We start from the raw sequence: 24,860 nt of genomic DNA, 5'->3' as shown, positions 1-24,860 counted from the left end.
CCAAGTCGACGTCGACCAGCGATCCAGTATAAGTAGTGGCTCGGCAGGGCAGACAACATCTGTGGGGGGAATGGATAGGTGACGTTTCAAGTTGAGACTCTTCTAAAGAGTCCAGACCCGAAACATCACCTATCCATGCCTTCCAGAGGATAAAGATTTATCTGTCATGGGCCTCCTCCAGTGCCATAGTGAGGCCCGCCGGAAGTTGGAGGAGCAGCACCTCATATTTCGCCTGGGCAGGTTGCAGCCCGGTGGTATGAACGTCGACTTCTCCAACTTTAGATAGCTCCTCTGTCCCTCCCTTCCCCTCCCCCTTCCCAGATCTCCCTCTATCTTCCTGTCTCCACCTATATCCTTCCTTTGTCCCGCCCCCCTGACATCAGTCTGAAGAAGGGTCTCGACCCGAAACGTCACCCATTCCTTCTCTCCCGAGATGCTGCCTGACCTGCTGAGTTACTCCAGCATTTTGTGAATAAATCGATTTGTACCAGCATCTGCAGTTATTTTCTTATGACATTTCCAGAGCAGTTTACGATATTATATCATATTGAGCTTTGGAGATTGAGCTGCAATCCTTCTTTGCTGAAGAGAAAGGGTACAGTGGAGAGAGTCCACACTTTGCCTCTATCCCCTTTTGTATGGATGCAATGAATGATTCATAAGTTCATATGGTGTCGGAACAAAATTAGGCCCATCAGGTCTACTCCGCCATTCAATCACGGCTGGTCTATCTTTCCCTCTCAACCATATTCTCCTGCCTTCTCCCCATAACCCTTTCTCCCTTGAAACTCTCAATCAAGGAACTATCAATCTCCAACCTAAAAATATCCATTGATGTGGCCTCCACAGCCATCTACGGCAATGGCTTCCCAGATTCACCACCCTCTGACTAAAGAAGTTCCTCCTCATCTTCTTTCTAAAGGCACGTCCTTTTACTCTGCGGCTGTGGCCTCTGGTCCTAGACTCACCCACCAGTGGAACCATCCTCTCCACATCCACTCTATCCGGGCGATTCACTATTCGAATGAGTGTGTCTCATCCTTGACCTGGGCCAGTCCTATTTGAGTTCTCTTCACCAGACCAAGTGATCTTTACCTCGCTGGCTACAATATTTTAAAATCGTGCGGGACTGAGGCCTCAGCTTTTGAGCTCCTTCTCAGCTCGAATTAGTGATAAATATCAATACCGCATGAAACAGTCGTTTGTTTTTCTTATTGTACGGCTCCATTTTAGACAACTCGATTCTTGTTCGGTTTATATTACAAGCGTAACCATGGCAACGGTTCTGTGCATTAGATCGCTACTACGAACAGTATCTACTGGTGTGTGGTTCTGCAGTCAGATCAATGGGTTTGGTCACTTAAACCTAAGAGCTCTTATTAATACTCCAATTTCTAAGGGGGTGGCACACTGGTAGAGTTGCAGCCTTATAGCGCTTAGGACGCCAGAGACTTGGGTTCAACCCTGACCAGGGGTTGTACGTCTGTACGTTCTCCCCGTGACTGCGTGGGTCTTCTCCGAGATCTTCAGTTTCCTCCCACGCTCCAAAGACGTACGGGTTAGCAGGTTAATTGCCTTGGTACAAAATGTAAAAATTGTCCCTAGTGTGCGTAGGACAGTGTTAATGTTCGGGGATCGTTGGTCAGTGTTGGGACTTGAAGGGCCTGTTTCCACGCTGTATCTCTAAACTACACTAAATATATGTACGTCGATCAATATTTGAAATGTCTTATTCCCAAAATTATCCTAATGAACCCATAAGCTATAAACTAAATCCGTAGGTTAGACATGTGTGCAGTATTAAATATGCAGTAGATCAATCCACAATTACAGGTCTGCACCCGTAGTCAGGATGGAACCCGGGTCTGTGGTGCTCGCTGTAAGGCAGCAACTCTACCGCCCTGTTGGTGAGCTGCTGAGTTCCTCCAGCACTTAGTTCCTTGCAGAGAGAAGTGTGCCATATGACGCAGGCCAAGAGAATCCAAATGGAACAGATGGCGGCAACATTGATCCGTAGCACCGCATAAAGTCAGGTGAAAGGATGGAGCCTTCACTTACCCAATGACATACATGTCAATTCTTCCATTTGTCGAATTTAACTCCAAAAGTGAAGTAACGTCATCAGGTGGGACCGCACTTCCAACGTTCCACGTGATTATTTGCATGCTGCCAAAATCAGAAAATAAGTTAAGGAAGAAAATGTTAAATAGTCGAAGAAGCACCATTTGTTTCTGGGTAGGAGGGGATTAGAGCTCTAAAGAGGGGCAGGACAGCGGCCGAGTTGCTGCCTTACAGCGCCAGAGACCCGGGTTCGATTCTGACTGCGGGTGCTGCCTGTACGTAGTTTGTACGTTCTCCCTGTGACTGCGTGGGTTTTCTCCGGGTGCTCAGGTTTCCTCCCACACTCCAAAGATGTACAGGTTTGCAGGTTAATTGGCTTCGGTAAAATTGTAAATTGTCCCTAGTGTGTAGGATAGTACTAGGTCGATAGTCACTGGTCGGCGCAGACTCGATGGGCTGAAGGGCCTGTTTCTGCGCTGTATCTCTAATGTCTAAAGTCATTATTAAACACTAACAGAAACACAGTCAAATAGACACTTAGACTGATGGATAAACACATAGTCAAAATCATACAGACACAACTGGCAAATAGTCATAAGATGGATCAGACTTAAAACATCACCTATCCATGTTCTCCAGAGATGATGCCTAACCCGCTGAGTTACTCCAGCACTTTTTGCCTTTAATGATAAACCAGCGTCTAAACCATCACCTCAAGCCAGGTTTGTAGGTTACTTGGCTTCCGTAAAATTGTAAAATTGTCCCCAGTGGGTAGGATAGTGCTAGTGTACGTGGTGATCGCTGGTCTGCCCGGACTCGCTGGGCCGAAGGGCCTGTTTCAACGCCGCATCTCTAAAGTAAAGGTAAAGAGGAGATCTCTAGATGCACAGACACATGAGACAGGACAGAGGGAGAATAAAACCTCTTGAATAAATGATCGTTGCCGAGGCAAAGACATACTTCCCCTTGCCAACACCTGATAGCTGAAATCCTGTTCAGATGCTGCAGATATAATTAGGCACCGTCTCCACCTCCCACAAAGCTGACACGACTAGAGGGTCAGAATAATTCCATAAATTACATCCTACTTCCTTTGAATTGATGTGAGAAAAGTCATTCCAAATAGTCACAACTCTCTGAAAAAGAAAATGCTCCTTCATTTCATCTGCAACAGTTTGCCAGTAGACACAAGGAACTGCAGACGCCAGTTAATTTAAAAAAAACAAAGTGCTGGAGTAACTCAGCGGCTCAGGCTGCTTCTCTGGAGTACAGTGTCTGAAGAAGGATCGCGAGCTGAAACAGCGCCCATCCATGTTGGGTGAAGATGTTGCCTGACCCGCTGACTTACTCCAACATCTTGTATCTTTTAAAAAAAAGATTACTCCTTATTTAGACACAAAGTGCTGGAGCAACTCAGAGGGTCAGGCAACATCTCCAGAGAAAAAGGATGAGTGACGTTTCGGGTCGGAACCCTGCTTTGGACTGAAAGTTGAGGTGGAGCCCATTATTGCTTCCTGGGTCATCTGTTGCTGACCCTGATTTGTTCTGGCCTTTTCCTGTCTCCAGTACCCCCCGCCCCGCCCCCCCTTCCTACTTTCAGTCCGACCCGAAACATTACCCATCCTTTTTCTCCAAAGATGCTGTCTGATCCGCAGAGTGGCTCCAGCATTTTGTGTCTATCTTCAGTCTAAACCTTCCTTCCTACACATTGCTTCTTTTTTTAGTTCAGTTTGGTTTAGCTCAGAGAAACAGCATGGAAACAGGCCCTTCAGCCCACCGTCCCCGTGACCATTGATCACCCCTTCACACTAGTTCTACGTTATCCCAGTTTCTCATCCACTCCCTGCACACTGGAGGCGTTTCACAGAAGGCTAATTAACCTACAAACCCACACGTCTTTGGGATGTGGGAAGAAACCGGAGCACCCGGAGGAAACCCATGTGGTCACAGGAAGAACGTGCAAACTCTGGACAGTCAGCACCTGAGGCCAGTATCAAACCCGGGTCTCTGGCCCTGTGCCGCCCAGTATATTATTCTGATAACATACCCTCTGGTTCCAGATGCTCTCAGTATTCGCTTTGTCAATCTGTCTCTAAATCTTAAACATTTGAAAAGTCTTTTTTTTTTGCACATTAAAGCATTAAAAGGTTGCAATCTGCATCATCACTGAACTGACCTCCTCCAGTGGTGCAGAGCGTTGGATTATAGAGATCATGTGATTACACTGTAATGTACTGCATTAACTCCTCAGCAAGCTCGACTTCATTCCTATCCAATCTGCCAGAAGCACTTTCTAATATTTATCTATAATGCCTCTAAGCGCTGGTAATCAATGAAGCTTCACATTCAGGGAAGATGTGCTTCCATCCTAGGCCGTGGGGAGAAGTTTCACCCGGATTAAGTGGGTTGAGATAGAAACTAGAGTGGAGATGTTTGGGCCTAGGCTCTCCGGGATGCATAGAATGAGAAATTATCTTATTGAAACGTATAAGATTCAGAGGCAGATTGACAATGTAGAGAGCATGTTATAGGGGTGTCTGGAACTGATTTGATTTGATTTGATTTGATTTGATTTGATTTGATTTGATTTGATTTGATTTGATTTGATTTGATTTGATTTGATTTGATTTGATTTGATTTGATTTGATCTGATTTGATTTGATTTGATTTGATTTGATTTGATTTGATTTGATTTGATTTGATTTGATTTGATTTGATCTGATCTGATCTTATTTGATTTGATTTGATTTATTTAATTTGGTTTGGTTTGGTTTGGTTTAGTTTATAAAAGGACTGGACAAGCAAGACGCAGGAAAAATGTTCCCAATGTTGGGGGAGTCCAGAACCAGGGGCCACAGTCTGAGAATAAAGGGGAGGCCATTTAAAACTGAGATGAGAAAAAACTTTTTCACCCAGACGGTTATGAATTTGTGGAATTCTCTGCCACAGAAGGCAGTGGAATCCAATTCACTGGATGAATTTAAAAGAGAGTTAGATAGAGCTCTAGAGGCTAGCGGAATCAACGGATATGGGGAGAAGGCAGGCACGGGTTACTGATTGTGGGTGACCAGCCATGATCACAATGAATGGTGGTGCTGGCTCGAAGGGCCAAATGACCTCCCCCTGCACCTATTTTCTATGTTTCTATGTTTAGTTTAGTTTAGTTTAGAAATACAGCATGGAAACAGGCCCTTCAGCACACCAAATCCGCCCCAACTAGCAATCATCTGTACACTAGTTCTATCCTGCACACTAAAGACAATTTATAGAAGCCAATTAACCCACAAACCAACACGTCTTTCGAATGTGGGAGAAAACCAGAGCACCCGGAGAAAGCCCTCGTGGTCTCTGGGAGAGCATACAAACTCCATACAGACAGCACCCGTGGTCAGGATCGAACCGGGGTCTCAGGCGCTGTGAGGCAGCAGCTCTACCGCTGCACCACCGTGCCACCTTGTGCACTGTGCATTGGAGCCATTGTGGCTCCTGGTGGGATTGCAAGCTCTGACTGAGTTCCACAGACGAGGGTTTGAGAGAATGTTTGCCAGCGCTGGGATTTGTGAATATGAAGACACAAACTTGGAACGACTCGTCCAGCTCAAACATGCCTGGTCATGCCTCAAAATCAAAACTATACTCCCTGTAAAACAACCACCAACAAACAAGTCACAAACTCGCTTCTTCCTGGAGCTGAGTGTTAATCATTTCCTCTTCCACTTGGTGTCATAGAGTGATACAGTGTGGAAATAGGCCCCTTCGGCCCAACTGGCCCACACTGGCCAACATGTCCCAGCTATACTAGTCCCACCTGCCCGTGTTTGGTCCATATCCCTCCAAACCTGTCCTATCCATGTACATGTCTAACTGTTTCTAAAAACGATGGGATAGTCCCAGCCTCAACTACCTCCTCTGGCAGCTTCTTCCATACACCCACCACCCTTCTTGCCACCTTGACCTCATTGGCACTCGGGTCACCCTATAGCTTATCCAAACCTGCCCGCGACAATCAGCTGTGTGTAGGAAGGAACTGCGGGTGCTGGCTTAAACCAAAGACAGAAAGAAAAAGCTGGAGTAACTCAATGCGTCAGGCAGCATCTCTGGAGAGAAGGAACACCATGGACTCTACCTTGGTCATCATTACTTTTTTCGAAACGTCACCCATCCCTTCTCTCCAGAGATGCTGCCTGTCCCGCGGCGTTACTCCAGCTTTTTTTGTGTCTGTCTTAGGTTTAAACCAGCATCTGCAGTTCCTTCCGACACATTACCTTTTGCATATCTTCTATTCAATTGTTCTATACATTGTTCAAGAGCGAGCTAGATAGAGCTCTTAAGGATAGCGGAGTCAGGGGGTATGGGGAGAAGGCAGGAACGGGGTACTGATTGAGAATGATCAGCCATGATCACATTGAATGGTGGTGCTGGCTCGAAGGGCCAAATGGCCTACTCCTGCACCTATTGTCTATTGTCCATATCTCTCTATAAACCATCTATATCTCTCGTTTCCCTTTCCCCTGAGTCTCAGTCTGAAGAAAGGTCTCGACCCAAAACATCACCTATTCCTTTTCTCCAGAGATGCTGCCAGACTCACTGAGTAAATCCAGCATTTTGTGTCTATCTTCACAATATTTTAAAGAGAGAGTTAGATTTAGCTCTTAGGGCTAAGGGAATCAAGGGATATGGGGCAAAAGAAGGAACGGGGTACTGGTTCGGATGATCGGCCATGATCATAGTGAATGGCGGTGCTGGCTCGAAGGTCCGAATGGCCTCCTCCTGCACCTATTTTCTATATTTCTATGTTTCTATAATCAACCAGCAGGAATGCGTTCTCAACAATACAATTCAACCACTCTAATCCTTTTATTATCCTGCAACACATTGTTCATTACAAATCAATGGAGCCAATCTGCATGCTTTAGTTTAGTTTAGATTAGCGATACAGCGTGGAAACAAGCCCTTTGGCCTACCGACCAGCGATCACCCATGCACTAGTTCTACCCTACACACTGGGGACAATTTACCGAAGCCAATTAACCTACAGACCTGCACGTCTTTGGAGTGTGGCATGAAACCAGAGAACTCAGAACAACAGAGTGAACGATTGTGTAAAATGTGGGATTAAATCTGATAGCAAGTAAAATGAGACAAAACCTAAAAGTTGTTCATAAATAGACAAATAGCAGGTTTGTTCAGTTTAGTTTAGTTTAGTTTAGAGATACAGCGCGGAAACAGGCCCTTCGGCCCACTGAGTCCGCGCCGACCAGCGATCCCCACACATTAACACCACCCTACACACACTAGGGGCATTTTTTTAATTTACACCTAGCCAATTAATCTACAAACCTGTACGTCTTTGGAGTGTGGGAGGAAACCAATGATCTCGGAGAAAACCCACGCAGGTCACGGGGAGAACGTGCAAACTCCGTAGACAAGCGGCCGTAGTCAGGGTCGAACCCAGGTTTCTGGCGCTGTAAGGCAGCAGCTCTACCTACCGCTGCGCCACAGTGCCGCCCACATGGTGGATCCACATATATGGTGGATAACCGAAATGTTAGGTCTGTTAGAGACCCAAAAATGTAACTAGTGTAGAGATGGGGAAATAAGGAAATGCAGATGCTGATTTACAAAAAAAAGACACAAAGTACTGGAGTGGAGGGGATATGGTTTTAAATTTGTAACCTCCCCCTACTTCACTAAACATACAAATGTTGCTGGAAAGGAGAGTGAAATATTGGAAATGATAAAAATTGAGCAGATATATTCATGGGTTCAACGTCATAAAAAGAAAATACATTTTGAAGGCCTCCGATGGAATATATCGCAGACTTTTGAGAGCAATACGGAGCTAAATAGCGAGGGTCTGATCATCATTTTCCAATCCTCCCTGGATTATGATGGGCAGGATACTGGAAGACTAAAAATTAGCTCATTTGGTAATGTCGTTTAAAAAAAACAACAAAGACACGGAGTATCTATTTACAGGCCAGCTCACATAACATGAGTCTAGGCAGCTTCTTGGAAAAAAATATGACGAGCTGTTTAGATAGGCACAGATTAATCAAGGACCTCACCATAAATTTGTCAAAGGAATTTTGTCATATCTAACTCATTGAGGTGAAATAAGGAGGATAGATAAGATAGACACAAAACGCTGGAGTAACTCAGCGGGACAGGTAGCATCTCTGGATAGAAGGAATGGGTGATGTTTCGGGTCGAGACCCTTCTTCAGACACATATATGTACATGTATGTGTATATATATAAATATAACTATAGAAAATAACTATATATATAGGTAGACACAATACCGCACACACACACCCCTAGACTCTCCCACTAGTGGAAACATCCTCTCCACATCCACTCTATCCAAGCCTTTTAAGAGACTCTTGACTCTTTATTGCCTATTCCCAAGTGGCATACAAGGAACTGCAGATACTGGAACCTTGTGTAGAACATGGTGCTGGAGCCACTCAGCGGCTCAGGCAACATCTCTGGGGGATTTGCATGGATGACGTGTTCGGGTCGGGACCCTCAGTAAAATGTCGACCCAAGGAAATGCAGATGCTGGAACCTTGCATTGAACACAAAGTGCTGGAGTAACTCAGTGGGTCAGGCAGATTCTGTGGAGGACATTGAAAGGTGGCATTTCTGGTTCCCACCCGAAAAACGTCGCCTGTCTATTTCCCCTCCTGAGGTGTTGCCTGACTCGCTGAGTTACTCCAGCACTTTTGTACAACTTCACTAGCCTGCTCCGCCGTTCAATAACATCTGATTATAATTGGCTGAGTTCCTGTAGTATTGCCAACAACATTGACCTGTTGCTTGGCAAAAGGTTGGTGTCTTAAATAAAGAACTGAGGAAAACAAACTGAGTTTACTTTCAGTTTCATCTGTGAACTAATGTGATGCAAACTATCCAGCCTATGAAACATAACTTTGTGATAAGCATCTGGTAAAATAATCTGCCATCAGAACTACTGGATCATTTTGGGTCGACACAAAATGCTGGAGTAACTCAGCAGGACAGGCAGCATCTCTGGAGAGAATGAATGGGTGACGTTTTGGGTCGAGACCCTTCTTCAGACTTTCCTACTGGATCATTTAATTTGTTTCTGGCCTCACAGATGCTGCTTTACCTGTTCAATATTCCCAGCATTTTCCACTTCCATTTCAGATTCAGTAAGAATGTCATTGTTCTGTAGTCTTTCTTGTTTTAGAGTTCAGACATACAGCGTGGAAGCAGGCTCTTCAGTCAGTTTACACCCCAGCGGTGTGAACATTGACTTCAGATAGTCCCTGCTTTCCCTCCCTATCCCCTCCCCCTTCCCAGTTCTCCCACTAGTCTTCCTGTCTCCGACTACATTCTATCTTTGTCCCGCCCCCTCCCCTGGCATCAGTCTGAAGAAGGGTTTCGTCCCGAAACGTCACCTATTCCTTCTCTCCCGAGATGCTGCCTGTCCCACTGAGTTACTCCAGCATTTTGTGTCTATCTTCAGTCCACATGGTCGGCGACGACCAGCGATCACTAGTTCTATCCGACACATTAGTAACAATTTACAGAAGCCAATTAACCGACAAGTTATTGGAATGTGGGAGGAAACCGGAGCACCCGGAGAAAACCCACGCAGTCACAGGGAGAACGTACAAACTCTGTACAGACAGCACTTGACTCTTGACGTGAGATTTCCAGCATCCAATGTAGTTTGCTTTGTATTATTGTGAAATAGGTTCTATGGAAAGCTCTTTGAAGATAAATATAATGTTGGGCTTCGCAGACAAATGAATACACTTCACAAAGAAATACATCCCACTCAATCCCCAGCCTTTTCAATGACTTCCTTTTCATTAACCAGTTAGTTCTGTTATTTGTATCATAATCTCCTCTAAAGATAAGGAGAGGAGATTATACTTATTATGAACTAATAAGGTTCAGTGTGGACAAGTCACAGGGACCTGTTGGACAACAAGTTTGAATTGTAGTCAGCATTGAGGCAGCTGACTCCAGCTCAAAAACAGTTCCATTTCAGTTCAGAGATACAACGTGAAAACAGGCCATTCAGCCCATTGAGTCCACTCCAACCATCCATCACCTGTCCGCACTAGTTCGATGTTACCCCACATTCCCAATTGAGCGTGAGGAGGAGGGTGGGGAGGAGGTTGGGAGGTGAGGGGGTTGAGTAGAGAGGAGAGAGGTTTGGGTTGAGGGTGGGACTAAAGAAGGGTCTCGATCCAGAACATCACCCATTCCTTCTCTCCAGAGATGCTGCCTGGCCCACTGAGTTACTCCAGCATATTGTGTCTCTCTTCGGTGTAAACCAGCATCTGCTGTTCCTTCCTACACATAATCTCCTCTCAGCAGTGTTATCCGATAACACAAGCCCGGGTTATACGAGGGTTCTGTTTCTCAGAGCTGTCCAGAAGCCAATTTCTCTATGTCAGAAACCCTCCATTTTCTAAACCCACCCACATCTTATCGCTCTGCATAAACCTGCTGCATTTCTTTCATTGCATTGAATAATCACCATAATGTTACCCGTAATTAAACTAATGGAACATACTGTATAGTCTATCCTGTAATGTAAGAAACATCATGACAGTCTCCAAACACATCACCATTAAGAACTATCATTGTAAATCTTTATATAACAAATTCAAATAAAATTTGTTGTTGCTGGCTTCTAATTAGACTGCACTGGTGTAACACACCTGTTGAATCAGAGAGCAAAGGCAATAATGGCTGTCATTACTGTCTTTAAAGTAAAGTCTAAAGTCCAGTGTACAATCTAAAAGCAACTCCCATCTTGCTGTTCATACACAATCAGGAACCATAGGTTTATGGTGAGAGGGGAGAAATTTAATAGGAACCCGAGGGTGGTGGGCATATGGAACGAGCTGCCAGAGGAGGTAGTTGAGGCAGATACTATAACAACATTTAAAAGATAGGTAGAAACAAAGAACTACAGATGCTGGTTTATATACCAAAGATAGACACAAAGTGCTTGTGTAACTCAGCAGGTCAGGCAGCATCTCAGGAGAAAAAAGACAGGTGACGTTTCGGGTCGGGACCCTTCTTCAGATGTTTTACATCGAAACATAGAAAATAGGTGCAGGAGTAGGCCATTCGGCCCTTCGAGCCTGCACCACCATTCAATATGATCATGGCTGATCATCCAACTCAGTATCCCACACCTGCCTTCTCTCCATACCCCCTGATCCCTTTAGCCACAAGGGCCACATCTAACTCCCTCTTAAATATAGCCAATGAACTGGCCTCAACTACCTTCTGTGGCAGAGAATTCCACAGATTCACCACTCTCTGTGTGAAAAAAAACTTTTCTCCAGAGATGCTGCCTGACCCATGGTGCTGATTTACCCCACTGCTTTGTGTCTAACATTTAAAAGACATTTGGACGTACATGGACAGGAAAGGTTCCCTACACACCAGCAGTTTACAATCTTCACCAAAGACAATTCACCTACAAACCTGTACGTCTTTGGAGTGTGATGGAAACCGGAGCGCCCGGGGTAAACCCACACGGGGAGAACATACAAACTCCGCTCAGACAGCACTCAGAGTCAGCATCGGACCCAGGCCTCTGACGCTGCAAGGCAGCTCCTCTACTGCTGCGCCACCGTGCCACCCCTCCTATCCCACCACTTGACACTGGCACTATTATTAGTTACTATCCTATCACGTATTTCTGTCCAGTACAGAAACAGACCTCCTGGCTATTCAAAAGCTTCAGTCAGAATGCATGCCAGTATCTTCTGAGGTGGTGCTGCCTGAGAAAGGTAATGTTGGTGAGAATGGGTGGTTCTCCAACTTAACCCAGGCAACAGATGCTGATCTCTGTAAAATGCCAAGATCGCCCTTGTCCCCAGCCTGCAAACCCTCCCCAGCCACACACACAGAGCAGACAGTTATTGCAGGGCCAGATGGCACTTCAATTATTCATTGCACGGTGAACTTGTTCAGCACAAACTGTGGGACGACAGGATGCTGGAGCCCAACGATAATTGGCAACGTTGCAAGCAGATCAATATTGTAAATATTGCTATGTTAAATTGCTACTCCAAAGACGTACAGATTTGCAGGTTAATTGGCTTGGTATAAATGTAAATTGTCCCTCGTGTGTGTGTGTGTGTGTGTGTGTGTGTGTGTGTGTGTGTGTGTGTGTGTGTGTGTGTGTGTGTGTGTGTGTGTGTGTGTGTGTGCGTGTGTGTGTGTGAGAGAGGGATAGTGTTAGTGGGCGGGGATCGCTGGTCAGTGCGCTGAAGGGCCTGATTCCCCATGGTATCTCAAAACTAAACTAAACTAAACTAAAGATAGACACAAAAAGCTGGAGTAACTCAGCGGGACAGGCAGCATCTCTGGAGAGAAGGAATGGGTGACGTTTTGGATCGAGACCCATCTTCAGACTAAACTAAACGCTTTCCCTCTTCTGATCTCGACCCTTGGTGAAATAAATCCCAGCACTAACAGCCCTCTGTGTTCATCATTCACCTGCGAAACTAGACAGTGACTGTCGACTAAAGTACGGAAAACAGCGTAAACAAGCCCAACGATCTCGCCGACTGTGGTATCAGATGAAGCCGGGCTTGACGCTGGAGGAGGTGGCAGTGGCAGAGGCAGTAATCTGCTCCCCCACACACAGCAGCAACTTCCTCGGGTTGATCTTCAACAAGTTTAAGCTCAGCCACAACGCCCGGCATGAGTGGAGAGTGCACGAACAGGCAGCCCACATCGGAAATCCAGACACAAGATTGAAAATAAGATATAAACTCATGAGAGGAATAGATCGGGCAGATGCACAGAGTCTCTTGCCCACAGTAGGTGAATTGAGGACCAGAGGACATGGGTTTAAAGCGAAGGGAAAAAGATTTAACAGGAACCTGAGGGGGTAACGTTTTCACACAGAGGGTGGTGGGTGTATGGAATGAGCTGCCGGAGGAGGTAGTTGAGGCAGGGACTATCCCAATGTTTAAGAAACAGTTAGACAGATACATGGATAGGACAGTTTGGAGGGATATGGGCAAACGCGGGCAGGTGGAACTAGTGTAACTGGGACATGTAGGCCGGTGTGGGCAAGTTGGGTCGAAGGGCCTGTTTCCACGCTGTTGCACTCTATGACTCTAAGAGGGACAGTCAGATAAATGATGAACAAGTGCTACCATTGAACTATGCTGATAAAAACTTAGAAACATAGGGCAGCACGGTGGCATAGCGGGTAAAGTTGCTGCCTTACAGCGCCAGGGACCCGGGTTCAATCCCAACTAGGTGTGCTGTCTGTGCAGAGTTTGTACATTCCCCCCGTGACCGCGTAGATTTTCTCCGGGTGATGTGGTTTCTTCCCACATTCCAAAGAAGTACAGGTTTGCAGGTTAATTTGGCTTTGGTAAAACAAAAATTGCAAATTGTCCCTACTTTGTAGGCGAGTGCTAGTGCTAGTGGCACAGACCCAGTGGGCCGAAGGGAACTGTTTCTGCGCTGTATCTCTAAACTAAACTAAACTGGACACTTGGGACACCGAGACAACATTCTACCCTGTAGATAAGAATTTCATTGTTCCGTTTTGGGACACAAGACAATAAAAAACTCTTGGCTCTTGGAACCCCATAGAAATATATGTTCACAATTACAATTCATTTTCTTTGCTGATATGTTTTGGGAACCAACTTGCCATTTGAACTTTTTGAATCAGACTAAGTCCTTGTCAAAAGCCTTGCTCAAATCTATCAACATCCAGAACTGCTACCCTTATCTATCTCCTAGGAAGGAACTGCAGATGCTGGTTTAAAACTGAAGACAGACACCAAATGCTGGAGTAACTCAGCCAGACAGGCAGCATCTCTGGACAGAAGGAAAGGGTAACATCGAGACCCTTCTTCAGACTGAGAGTCATGGGGAGAGGAAAAGTAGAGATTTGGAAGCATATAAAGAGCACGTAAGGTGTGAAAGATAATTTATGTTCATTGAAAAAGACAGAGGTGATGCATTACCTCAGATTACGCCCCGTCAGTTGGCCACTGTGGTATCAGCCTAGAATTATGTCCTCCAACCTTAGAAAATTACTTACCAACCAAGACTGTCATAATTAAGTCAAAATGATTCACCAATCTACAGACGTGTAAATTTTAGTTGAGTTTAATTTAGAGATACAGGTGGAAACAGACCCTCCGGCCTACCAAGTCCGCACTGACCAGCAATCCCCACACATTAACACTATCCTACACACACCAGGAAACAAGTTCACATTTATACCAAGCCAATTAACCTACAAACCTGTACATCTTTGGAGTGTGGGAGGAAACCGTAGATCTCGGAGAAAACCCATGCAGGTCACGGGGAGAACGTACAAACTCCGTGTTCGACAGCCCCCGTAGTCAGGATTGAACCCAGGTCTCTGGCGTTGTAAGCGCTGTAAAGCAGCAACTCTACCGCTGTGCCACTGTGCCGTCCTTATGTACAGATAAGTGTACAGATTTAAATCGAACAGGACCAATGGTCATGCTGAGGGAGAATAACGAGCACTGCCAAGGACAGTGGACCTTACACACGCACGAGACAAGATTTTGTTCCTTTCCACAACAGAGGAAGAAATGCTATTTTATTTTAAACTCACACCTTGATAAATTTAATGCCTCATTCCTATTACAGACCTACAAATGATAGAGATTCATATACCAGTGAATTGAAAGATATTCCAGGCAGCCAGTTGGTCAATTTGCAGTCTTCATTTAGAATACCTTTTATCCCAAAGCCGTTTTTTAAAAAGAAAAATCCTAGAGAAAAGTCTCCATCGGAACACAATTCTGGAACGTTCCGGTGAGATCTTGATCCTATTTGCAGTCGTCAGTACTTGACCCAATTCTGTCGGTTGTGTGTAAAATTGCACGGGTCTGAGGGAGTCTGATTAACAAACCATCATTAGGAAAGCCTGCCCTGCTGTTTGCTGGATGAGATTACTCGCATCTCGTGGGGGTCGTCTTAACTGGGTTGAGGACAGATGACCTCCCTCTTCTGATTCACACTGTGTTTAATTTAGAGATGCAGGGTGCAGCATAGAAGCAGGCCTTCGGCCTAGCGAGTCTACGCTGACCATCAATCAACCGCTCACACTAGTTCTATGCTATCCCATTCCTGCAACCACTCTCTGCACACTAGGCCAATGGGGTGGTATGGTGGTGCAGCGGCAGAGTTGCTGCCTTACAGCGCTTACAACGCCGGAGACCCGGGTTCGATCCTGACTACAGGTGCTGTCTGTACGGAGTTTGTACGTTCTCCCCGTGACCTGCAAGGGTTTTCTCTGAGATCTTCGGTTTCCTCCCACACTCTAAAGACGTACAGGTATGTAGGTTAATTGGCTTGGTAAATGTAAAAACTGTCCCTAGTGGCTATAGGATAGTGTTAATGTGCGGGGATCGCTGGTCGGCGCGGACCTGGTGGGCCGAAGGGCCGGTTTCTGCGCTGTATCTCTAAACTAAACTAAACTAAACTAAATTAAACTACAAGCCCACACTGGGGGTTCGGGACGTGAGAAGAAACCGGAGCACCCAGAGGAAACCCACACGGTCCCAAGGAGTTGAGTTTGAGGTTTAGTTTATTGTCACGTGTACCGAGGTGGAGTGAAAAGCTTTTGCTGCGTTCCAACCAGTCAGGGAACGTAAACTACCACGCAGACAGCGCCCAAGGTCAGGATAGAACCGGGGTCGCTGTCGCAGTGAGGTAGCAGCTTTACCAGCTGTGGAAGCGTGCCTCGCGGTATATTCTGCTGACAAATACTGACCGAGGTGTGCCATGAGCAGACCACTGATTACACAACAAAGATTTAAACAAAGCGAGTCCTTTAAATTGATTAGGGCTGCACGGAGGCGTAGCGCCAGAGACCCGGGTTCGATCCTGACTACGGATGCTGCCTGTCGGGAGTTTGTACGTTCTCCCCGTGACCGTGTGGGTTCTCTCCGGGTGTGTTTTTAGTTTTAATTTTAGAGTTGCAGCGTGGAAACAGGCCCTTGCGTCCACCCCGTCCTGCGATTCCCGCACACTTACACTATCCTACACACACCAGGGACAATTTACAAATATACCAAGCCAGTTAGCCCACAAACCTGTACGTCTTTGGAGTGTGGAACCTTGAGAAAACCCATGCAGGTCACGGGGAGAACTTGCAAACTCCGTACAGACAGGGTGCTCCGGTTTCCTCCCACACTCCAAAGACATAGAGGTTTGTTAGTTAATTTGGCTCCGGTAAAAATTGTAAATTGCCCCAGGTGTGTAGGATGGTGCTAGTGTACGGGGATCGCTGGTCGGCGCGGACACGGTGGGCCGAAGAGCCTGTTTCCGCGCTGTATCTCTGAACTAAACTAAAGCTGTTAATGAACTCAGCAAGAACAGAGTGAAACTGTGCTGAATGTGGCTGAACTGAAATTTTAAGGAACTTCAATTATTAGAGTAACAGAAGTTGAATCAGAAACTGGATTTAGAAAGTCCCCGGGTAACAGATGTCCTGACTAAAACAGAAATCTAACTTCATGAAAATTCTCCTGTACATTTTCAAAGCATTTTGCATGATCGGTAATTAGAATAACTCTGGGTAGTGCTGCTGCCTCATAGCACCAGAGACCCGGGTCCAATCCTGACCGGGTGCTGTCTGTGCGGAGTTTGCACGTTCACGCTGTGACCGCGTGGGTTTCCTCCGGGTGCTCCGGTTTCCACCCACATCCCAGCGAAGTGTGGGTTTGTGGGTAAATTGGCCACTGCGGGTAAATTGTAGGTAAATTGGGAGTGGATGAGAAAGAGGGACAACATAGGACTTGGGTGAACGGGTGACCAATGGTCGACGCGGACTCGGTGGGCTGAAGGGCCTGTTTCCATGCTGTCTCTTTCAATTCAATCAATGAGAAAAGTTTCCTTGTATTCATCAATCAATGGATGCCATACATTAGTTTAATTATGGGAGATAGTAGGGGGATGGTGCAGTCAAATGAAGGGTTTGTAGCAAGTATACGTTGAGCGATACGATGTGGACAGCTGTGGAAAACCAACACTGTCATGACTGAGGGAGAGATAGGCTTACAGATAGTTCTCAGGAACGGAACGGTTACTCAACCCAGGGGACGCCTGTGCGTCTATTTTAAGATGCCTTCCTCTGATGGTTTGGGCATGCAAATTCATCCAGTCTGGTGAGGAGCCAAGGACACAGATACAAGGTGTGTGGATACGTCCAAGTAACCCACCCATGTTTGAGGAAGGGTGAGTAATGCTGATCCCTCAAGTTCAATCCTGATTTACTGCACTTTCAGAATCACTGACTCACAGAAATGTCTGGCACAGAGACAAAGGCCATTCAGCCCATCGAGTCTATGCCAACCAAAAATAAACCATAGTTTAATCCCACAGTGGTGGAGCTGCTGCCTCACAGCGCCAGTGATCCAGGTTTGATCCTGACCTTGGCTGCTGCCTGTACACAAATTGTACGTTCACCCCGTGACCTGCGTGGGTTTCCTCCGGGTGCTCCGGTTTCCTCCCACATCCCAAAGACCTGCAGGTTTGTAGGTTAATTGGGAACCTCTGTAAAGTGTGTAGGACAGAACTAGTATATGGGTGATAGCTGGTCGGCGTGGATTCAGTGGGCCGAAGGGCCTGTTTCCACGATGTAACTAAACTACACACTTCCCAGCTCTGAATCCTCATCTGTAGAGGTTCAAATGCTTATCTCAGTACTTCTTAAATGTGGTTAGTTCCAGAGAAATTTGAGCTGATTATAGAAGTCTTAAATGCAATGTATGCAACAATTTTAATAAGTAACTATTATTATGTAAATTATGAGATGATACTGATTACAAATCAACTTTGATTATCAATTATTGTGTTATAACAGGCAGAATTGTCTTACTTCAACATGGGTATAAACCCAATATATAATACAGGTTTTCTCTTTCTCTGGAAAGTTGGAGACTTGAGAGAAGTATATAAAACTACGAGACGCACTGCCAGGGAAGACAGTCAGAACATTTTCCGCCAGAGTGGAAATAACTTGATTAGTACGGGTGTCAGAGGTTATGGGTAGAAGGAGGGATAATGGGGTTAGGAGGGAGTGATAGATCAGCCATGATTGAATGGCGGAGTAGACTTGATGGGCCGAATGGCCTAATTCTACTCCTTATTCCCTTATGATCCAACAGTAGAGAGTATAGCCCTGAGGTGAGAGGGGAAAGGTTTAATGAAGATGAGCATGGCAGGTTTTTTAAAATACAGAGAGTAGTGGGGACCAAGAACGCGTTGCCAGGGGCGGTGGTGGAGGCAGATACAATAGTGGTGCTTAAGAGGCTTTTAGATGGGCACACGGACATGCAGGGAATAGAGGGATATGGATCACGTGCAGGCAGATGAGATCAATTTAACACGGCATCACGCTTGGCACAGACATCGTGGGCCGAAGGGCCCGTGTCTGTGCTGTACTGGTCTACGTTCTATGTTAGTTGATCCATGTTGGGCCAGATGGCACTGACCGGATTTGCTACCTCTAATGCCCGTCCCACCCACTCCAAGAGTCAATGGTCCTCTGAAGTCATTTCCGTTTGGCGCCATCTTGAGAAAGTTCTGGCAACCTTTGACTGATTTTGAGCCATGTTGAAGTATCTCTGATTGCCGAGTACATTTATGAAATAATTCAATTACATTGAAGTAACTTATTACATTAAAAAAAAACTAAAAACACCAGAAATATCAGCCAACTTGGGTGCAATAAGAGACTGGGATTAGACAGGTACATGGATAGGGCAGGTTTAGAGGGATATGGACCAAACGCAAGCAAGTGGATCTAGTGTAGGTGGGACATGTTGGTCGGTGTGGGCAAGTTGGGCCGAAGGGCCTGTTTCCATACTGTATCACTCCAAGTTAAATCTGGAGAAGGTAAAAAAAACAACTAGAGTTGCAAATATAAAAGACAGGAGGCCCCTTAATACGATCCACCATGGAACAAGATCAGGATGGATATATGACCATTGACCTGCTGTTTTGATTCTTATTAAGAATCAGACAGGATTTTGTATTCCACTTTGTATAATATTTTTGGATTCTCTGAAAGCTTAGATTATATCTTTAAGGACACTAGTTTAGATTAGTTTATTGTCACGTGCACCAGGGTACAGTGAAAAGCTTTTGTTGCGGGTTAACCAGTCAGCGGAAAGACAATACATGATTACAATCGAGCCGTCCACAGTGTATATAGACATGACAAAGGGAATGACGTTTAGTGCAAGAAAAAGTCCAGTATAGTCCGATTAAAGCTAGTCTGAGGGTCTTCAGTGGGGTGGATAGTAGCTCAGGACCATTCTCTAGTTGGTGGTAGGATGGTTCATTTGCCTGATAACAGCTGGGAAGAAACCTCCCCTGAATCTGGAGAGGGGGGAAGAGGCTCTGTCCGGGGTGAGACTCATACTTGATTATGCTAGTGGCCTTGCCACCATGTTAAACCAATAACCAAACATTATGACTTCTAACCAGATAATTATTCTTAATTTAGGTTTACAACAACACTGATACAAAGCAGGAAGTGTTTTGCAAAATGAATCTGAGAATCTGAGGGGTCGAGTTGCTGCCTCACAGCGCCAGAGACTCGGGTTCGATCCTGCCTACAGGTGCTGTCTGCACGGAGTTTGTACGTTCGTCCTGTGACCACGTGGGTTTTCTCCGGGTGCTCCTGTTTCCTCCCACACTCCAAAGACGTACAGGTTTGTAGATTAATTGGCTTCGGTAAAAATTGAAAGTTGTCCTTGGCTTGTAAGGTAGTGCTAGTGTATGGGGTGACCGCTGGTTGGCATGGACTCGGTGGGCCTGTTTCCGTGCTGTATCTCTGAACTAAACTAAAAAGCTAAATTGTGGAATGGAGGCCACTTGGCCCGTCCAGTCTGTGTTGAATGATTTACTATATAAACTCAAATTCAACAGCAGGTGATACACGCACACTGACAAAGGGGCTACTGGTGATGTTTCTTTTATGGTCTCTTGAGCTCTTTACACTTACGAACTTAAAATTACTACCTTGTCAATTCATGATGATAAAAATAAGGCAACAGGTTGATCAAGATTGCTGTCAGAGTTTGGGATCTTTGCATTTTGACACAAGTCCAGAAATGTCAGGGTGGGCGAGGGAGAAAGAATTAATATGTCGACCAGCCACAAGCTCAGCTTCATGCATACGGAGTGATGGAAAGTAAAGACCCAATCTACTTTTGGCAAAAAGTAAAGACACAATCTACTTTTGGCCTCCACAACACAAAGAACACCTCATAGACTGACTGCAAGATACAGCATGGATGCAGGCCCTTCGGCCCACCGATCCATGCCGACCATCGATCACTCGTTCACACTGGGTCTATGTTACCTGCTCCCTGCACAGTAGGAACGATTTACAGAGGCCAATTAACCTAGAAACCCACAGGTCCTTGGGATGTGGGTGGAAACTGGGGGAACCCCATGCGGTCTCAGGGAGAACGTGCAAACTCCACACAGACACCATCCGAGGTAAAGATCGAACCCGTCTCTGTCGTGCTGTGAGGCAGCTGCTCTACCCGCTGTGCCACCCATAAAATGAGCAGCAAATCCAGGCCATGCCTGCGATAGAAGTACTTCACTGTTTCACCTTGAGTGTTGGGGACCTGGATAAGGTGGTAAAAGACTGGGGGTTGCATCTTCTGCAGCTACGACGGACGGTGCCATTAAAAGGGCAGTGGACCTTTGTGGACATGAAAGATGAACCGAAGTGTCCAATTCAGAAGCATCCCTTTAGAAAGCAACATATGGGGGATGTTTGTATGTGGGGAATTGACCATCAGTCAGAAATGTGGCACATAGAAAACAGAAAATAGGTGCAGGAGGAGGCCATTTGGCCCTTCGAGCCAGCACCACATGTAATGGGAGAATAGGAACGAGAAGAGAAAGCATAGACAAGAAAGGAAGGGATGGGTTCCATAGAAAGTGAACATGCTGAAGCAATGGGCCGACCAGAATAATCCAGTTTATGGATCTGGGGAATATTTTAGACATAGAAGGCACGGAGGCTGTGGAGTCCAAGTCAATGGATTAGGCATTTTTAAGGCAGAGATAGATAGATAGATTCTTGATTAGTACGGGTGTCAGATGTTATGGGGAGAAGGCAGGAGAATGGGATTAAGAGGGAAAGATAGATCAGCCATGATTGAACGGCGGAGTAGATTTGATGGGCTGAATGGCCTAATTCTGCTCCCATCACTTATGAATTTATGAAGTGTGTTCAGTGCCCAGCGCTTCATACTCAAAACACCCAGAGAAATATTACAAAGTGAGGTGAACGTGGTAAATGCTCTCGTGGTGGTTTCTTCAGAAATAATAAGATCTAAAGACAAATTTAAGGGAAAATGGCAGCCAAACCCCAAAATGGAACATGAAGCTCCCAACAGAAATAGCTGATATATGATGACACTACAAAGTTCAAATAAGTTGTATGCAAGTAATCAAACAAAGGCAAGGAAATTGAGATAAGACCCACCTTTGTACATCAACCTGACCTCAATGTTTTTGTTTCAGAAAACATTCCTTTGGCCAGAAGCCAGTATTCTAATGGTCTTTGCAATTACTTTGTGTACCTGTGAACTAGATCCTTGTGCAATAAAACAAAGCACAGGAATTTAAAAAAATCAGCAGGCCAAGCAGCATCTGTGGAGGTATCACAAGCTTCCAGTTGTATGACATGTCCATAAGTTCCAGGAGCAGAATTAGGCCATTGCGCACATCAAGCCTACTCCGCCATTCAATCATGGCTGATCTATCTTTCCATCTCAACACCATTCTGCTGCCTTCTCCATGTAACCCCTGACACCCGTACTAATCAAGAATCTGCCAAATCTATTGACTTAGCCTCCACAGCCATCTATGGCAATGAATTCCACAGATTCATCCCCCTCTGACTAAAGAAATTCTTCTTCAACTCCTTTCTAAAGATACATCAAATTATTATGGTCCTAGACTCTCCCACTAGTGGAAAAAACATCCTCTCCACATCAACTCTATCCAGGCCTTTCACTATTTGGTAAGTAATGTCATTTTAGCTCTTCGTCCCACTCCCACACTAAGCTCCCTGCCACAGCGACATCCTCATTGATCTCCTCAACTCCATTGTACACGGACTCTGGAGGACGTGGATAGGTGACGTTTCGGGTCGGGACCCTTCTTCAGCCTAACCCGAAATGTCACCTATCCATGTTCTCCAGAGATGCTGCCCGACCCATTCAGTTACTCCAGCACTTTGCGTCCTTTTGTGTAAACCAGCATCTGCAGTTCCTTGTTTCTGCATTCTGCACCACTTCATACAAAACTCCATCAACCCATGCCCTTTGCTACATGAATTGAGAATGAGAGGAATAGATCGGGTAGATGCAGAGTGTCTCTTGCCCAGAGTAGGTGAATCGAGGACAAGAGGACATAGGTTTAAGGTGAAGGGGGAAAAGATTTAATAGGAATCTGTGGGGTAGCTTTTTCACAAAAGGGGTGGTGGGTGTATTGAACAAGCTGCCAGAGGACGTAGTTGAAGCAGGGACTATCCCAACATTTAAGAAACAGTTAGACAGGTACATGGATAGGACAGGTTTGGAGGGATATGGACCAAACGCGGGCAGTTGGGACTAGTGTAGCTGGGACATGTTGGCCGGTGTGGGCAAGTTGGGCTGAAGGGCCTGTTTCCACACTGTATCACTCTATGGCTCTCATTCCACATGGCCATCATTTCATTGCCTCTCAGACTCTATCATTGCTCTATCCACCTGCCCCCTCCCTTGGTATATTAATGTCAAAATCCGTGCTAAATTGAAAATCCCTCCACATGATCTGGGAGACAGTGATGGAGGGACAGGATCAGCAGTGGGCACCAGGTGGATGGGGAGCTGGACCACCTCTCTGGAGAGTTCTGGGAGTGAGCTAAAGGCGGGCCGGGGGGGGGGGAGGAGGTGGTTTCACCATGGAAGGAGACTAGGTTACCCCTGAGGTGACCTTGCACCTGCAGGTGAAGTGACTGCAGGTCATAAAATCAAGCGGTCATAAGAGATAGGAGTAGAATTAGGCCATTCGGCCCATCAAGTCAACTCCGCCATTCAATCGCGGTTCATCTATCCCTCCCTCCTAACCCCATTCTCCTGCCTTCTCCCCATAACCTCTGACACCCGTACTAATCAAGAATCTATCTATCTATCTCGGCCTTAAATATATCCCCTGACTAGGCAAAGAATTCCACAGATTCACCACCCTCGGACTAAAGAAATTCCTCCTCATCTCCTTCCTAAAAGAACGTCCTTTAATTCTGAGGCTGTGACCTCTAGTTTTAGACTCTCCCACTAGTGGAAACATCCTCTCCACATGCACTCTAGCCAAGCCTTTCATTATTCTGTACGTTTCAATGAGGTCCCCCACCCTCTCCATCGAGTATAGGCCCAGTGCCATCAAACGCTATCAAATCATAGGTCAACCTACTCATTCCTGGGATCATTATTGTAAACCTCCTCTGGACCCTCTCCAGAGCCAGCACATCCTCCCTCAGATATGGTGCCCAGTCTGGTATGAAAAGGGGTACAGAACAAATCCGAGCTGACACAGGTGACATAGGAAAGATGGAGCCCACAATGGTCAATTGTTGGCTGTGGAAGAGGTGCAGGGATACGAAGGGATACAGGGATGTGAACAGTGGAACTGGCAGGACACCTAGGGTGGGGAAGAGACTAGAGAGAGAGGGAATGCAAGGGCTACTTGAAATTAGAGAGATCAGGACTGGTAAGGCTGGGTTGTGAGCTGCCCAAGCGAGATATGAGGTGTTGTTCCTCCAATTTGAGAACCCTTTTCATACCTCTAGTTCCCCTCTCCCCTGATTCTCAGTCTGGGGAAGGGTCTCGACCCGAAATGCCACCTATTCCTTTTCTCCAGAGACACTGCTGAGTTGATTCCAGCTTTTTGTATCCAACGCATCAACACATCAACATGGGACGAGGGGGTCATTAGACGGAGACTCACCTGAAACCATCGTCTCCCACATGGAGTGCATCAGACACGGGCGAGGAGCCGTAACCGACCCCCAGAGCCGGCTCCGGGACCACCACTCCCCCGCTCATCCTGCACACACAGAGAGAGAGAGAGAGAGAGAGAGATCACAGAGTGAAATGCTGGAGGACACAGACAGACAGAGAGCAATGCAACATTGAAGGAGAACGTGTCCCGTGTGTGTTTGTGCACCAGAGAGAGAGGGAGAGAGAGACGTACACTGGAGACGCGCTGTTCACAGTCACTATGGGTCTGGATCACAGCAGCAGCAGCAGCAGCAGCAGCAGCAGGTCCCACTGTGGCCGCTGTCTCCCGGCGTGGACATGAAGGCTGGCCGGGAGTGAGGACAGAGACTGCCCGGGTTTGGGGGCCGCAGTGCCGGCGGCCAGATGCGCTGGCGGACCCCGGACGCCTCTCTCCTCCCCTCTTGCCACTTCTCCTCTCCTCTCCCCCTCTCCTCTCCTCCCTTCTCCCCTCTCTCTCCTCCCCTCTCTCTCCTCCCCTCTCTCTCCTCCCCTCTCTCTCCTCCCCTCTCTCTCCTCCCCTCTCTCTCCTCCCCTCTCTCTCCTCCCCTCTCTCTCCTCCCCTCTCTCTCCTCCCCTCTCTCTCCTCCCCTCTCTCTTCTCCCCTCTCTCCTCTCCACTGCCTGCTCCACGCCTTGACGTCAATGCAATAACATTGCAACCACGACCACTTAAAGGGGAAACGCCGATGTGCGGCTTTGAATACTGAGAG

At 46.3% G+C, this 24,860-nt stretch overlaps 1 protein-coding gene across 2 annotated transcripts in view; it reads right to left on the bottom strand.

Annotated features, from left to right (window-relative positions):
• Nucleotides 1-24,571, bottom strand: part of inpp5jb (inositol polyphosphate-5-phosphatase Jb) — a 69,790-nt gene extending 45,219 nt beyond the window's left edge. For both annotated transcript variants that reach the window (XM_078421887.1, XM_078421888.1), the window contains exons 1-3: nt 24,345-24,571; nt 24,099-24,197; nt 2,059-2,166 (exon numbers count right to left, since the gene is read on the bottom strand). In XM_078421887.1, the coding sequence (XP_078278013.1) occupies nt 2,059-2,166; nt 24,099-24,196 (206 nt within the window). In that variant the 5' untranslated portion in view covers nt 24,197; nt 24,345-24,571. The remainder of the gene's footprint in view (nt 1-2,058; nt 2,167-24,098; nt 24,198-24,344) is intronic.
• Nucleotides 24,572-24,860: the final 289 nt, after the last annotated feature.

Source organism: Rhinoraja longicauda, chromosome 25 (genome assembly GCF_053455715.1).
Source record: "Rhinoraja longicauda isolate Sanriku21f chromosome 25, sRhiLon1.1, whole genome shotgun sequence".
NCBI lineage: Eukaryota > Metazoa > Chordata > Chondrichthyes > Rajiformes > Arhynchobatidae > Rhinoraja > Rhinoraja longicauda.
This window is presented reverse-complemented; position numbering and strand designations above follow the sequence as displayed.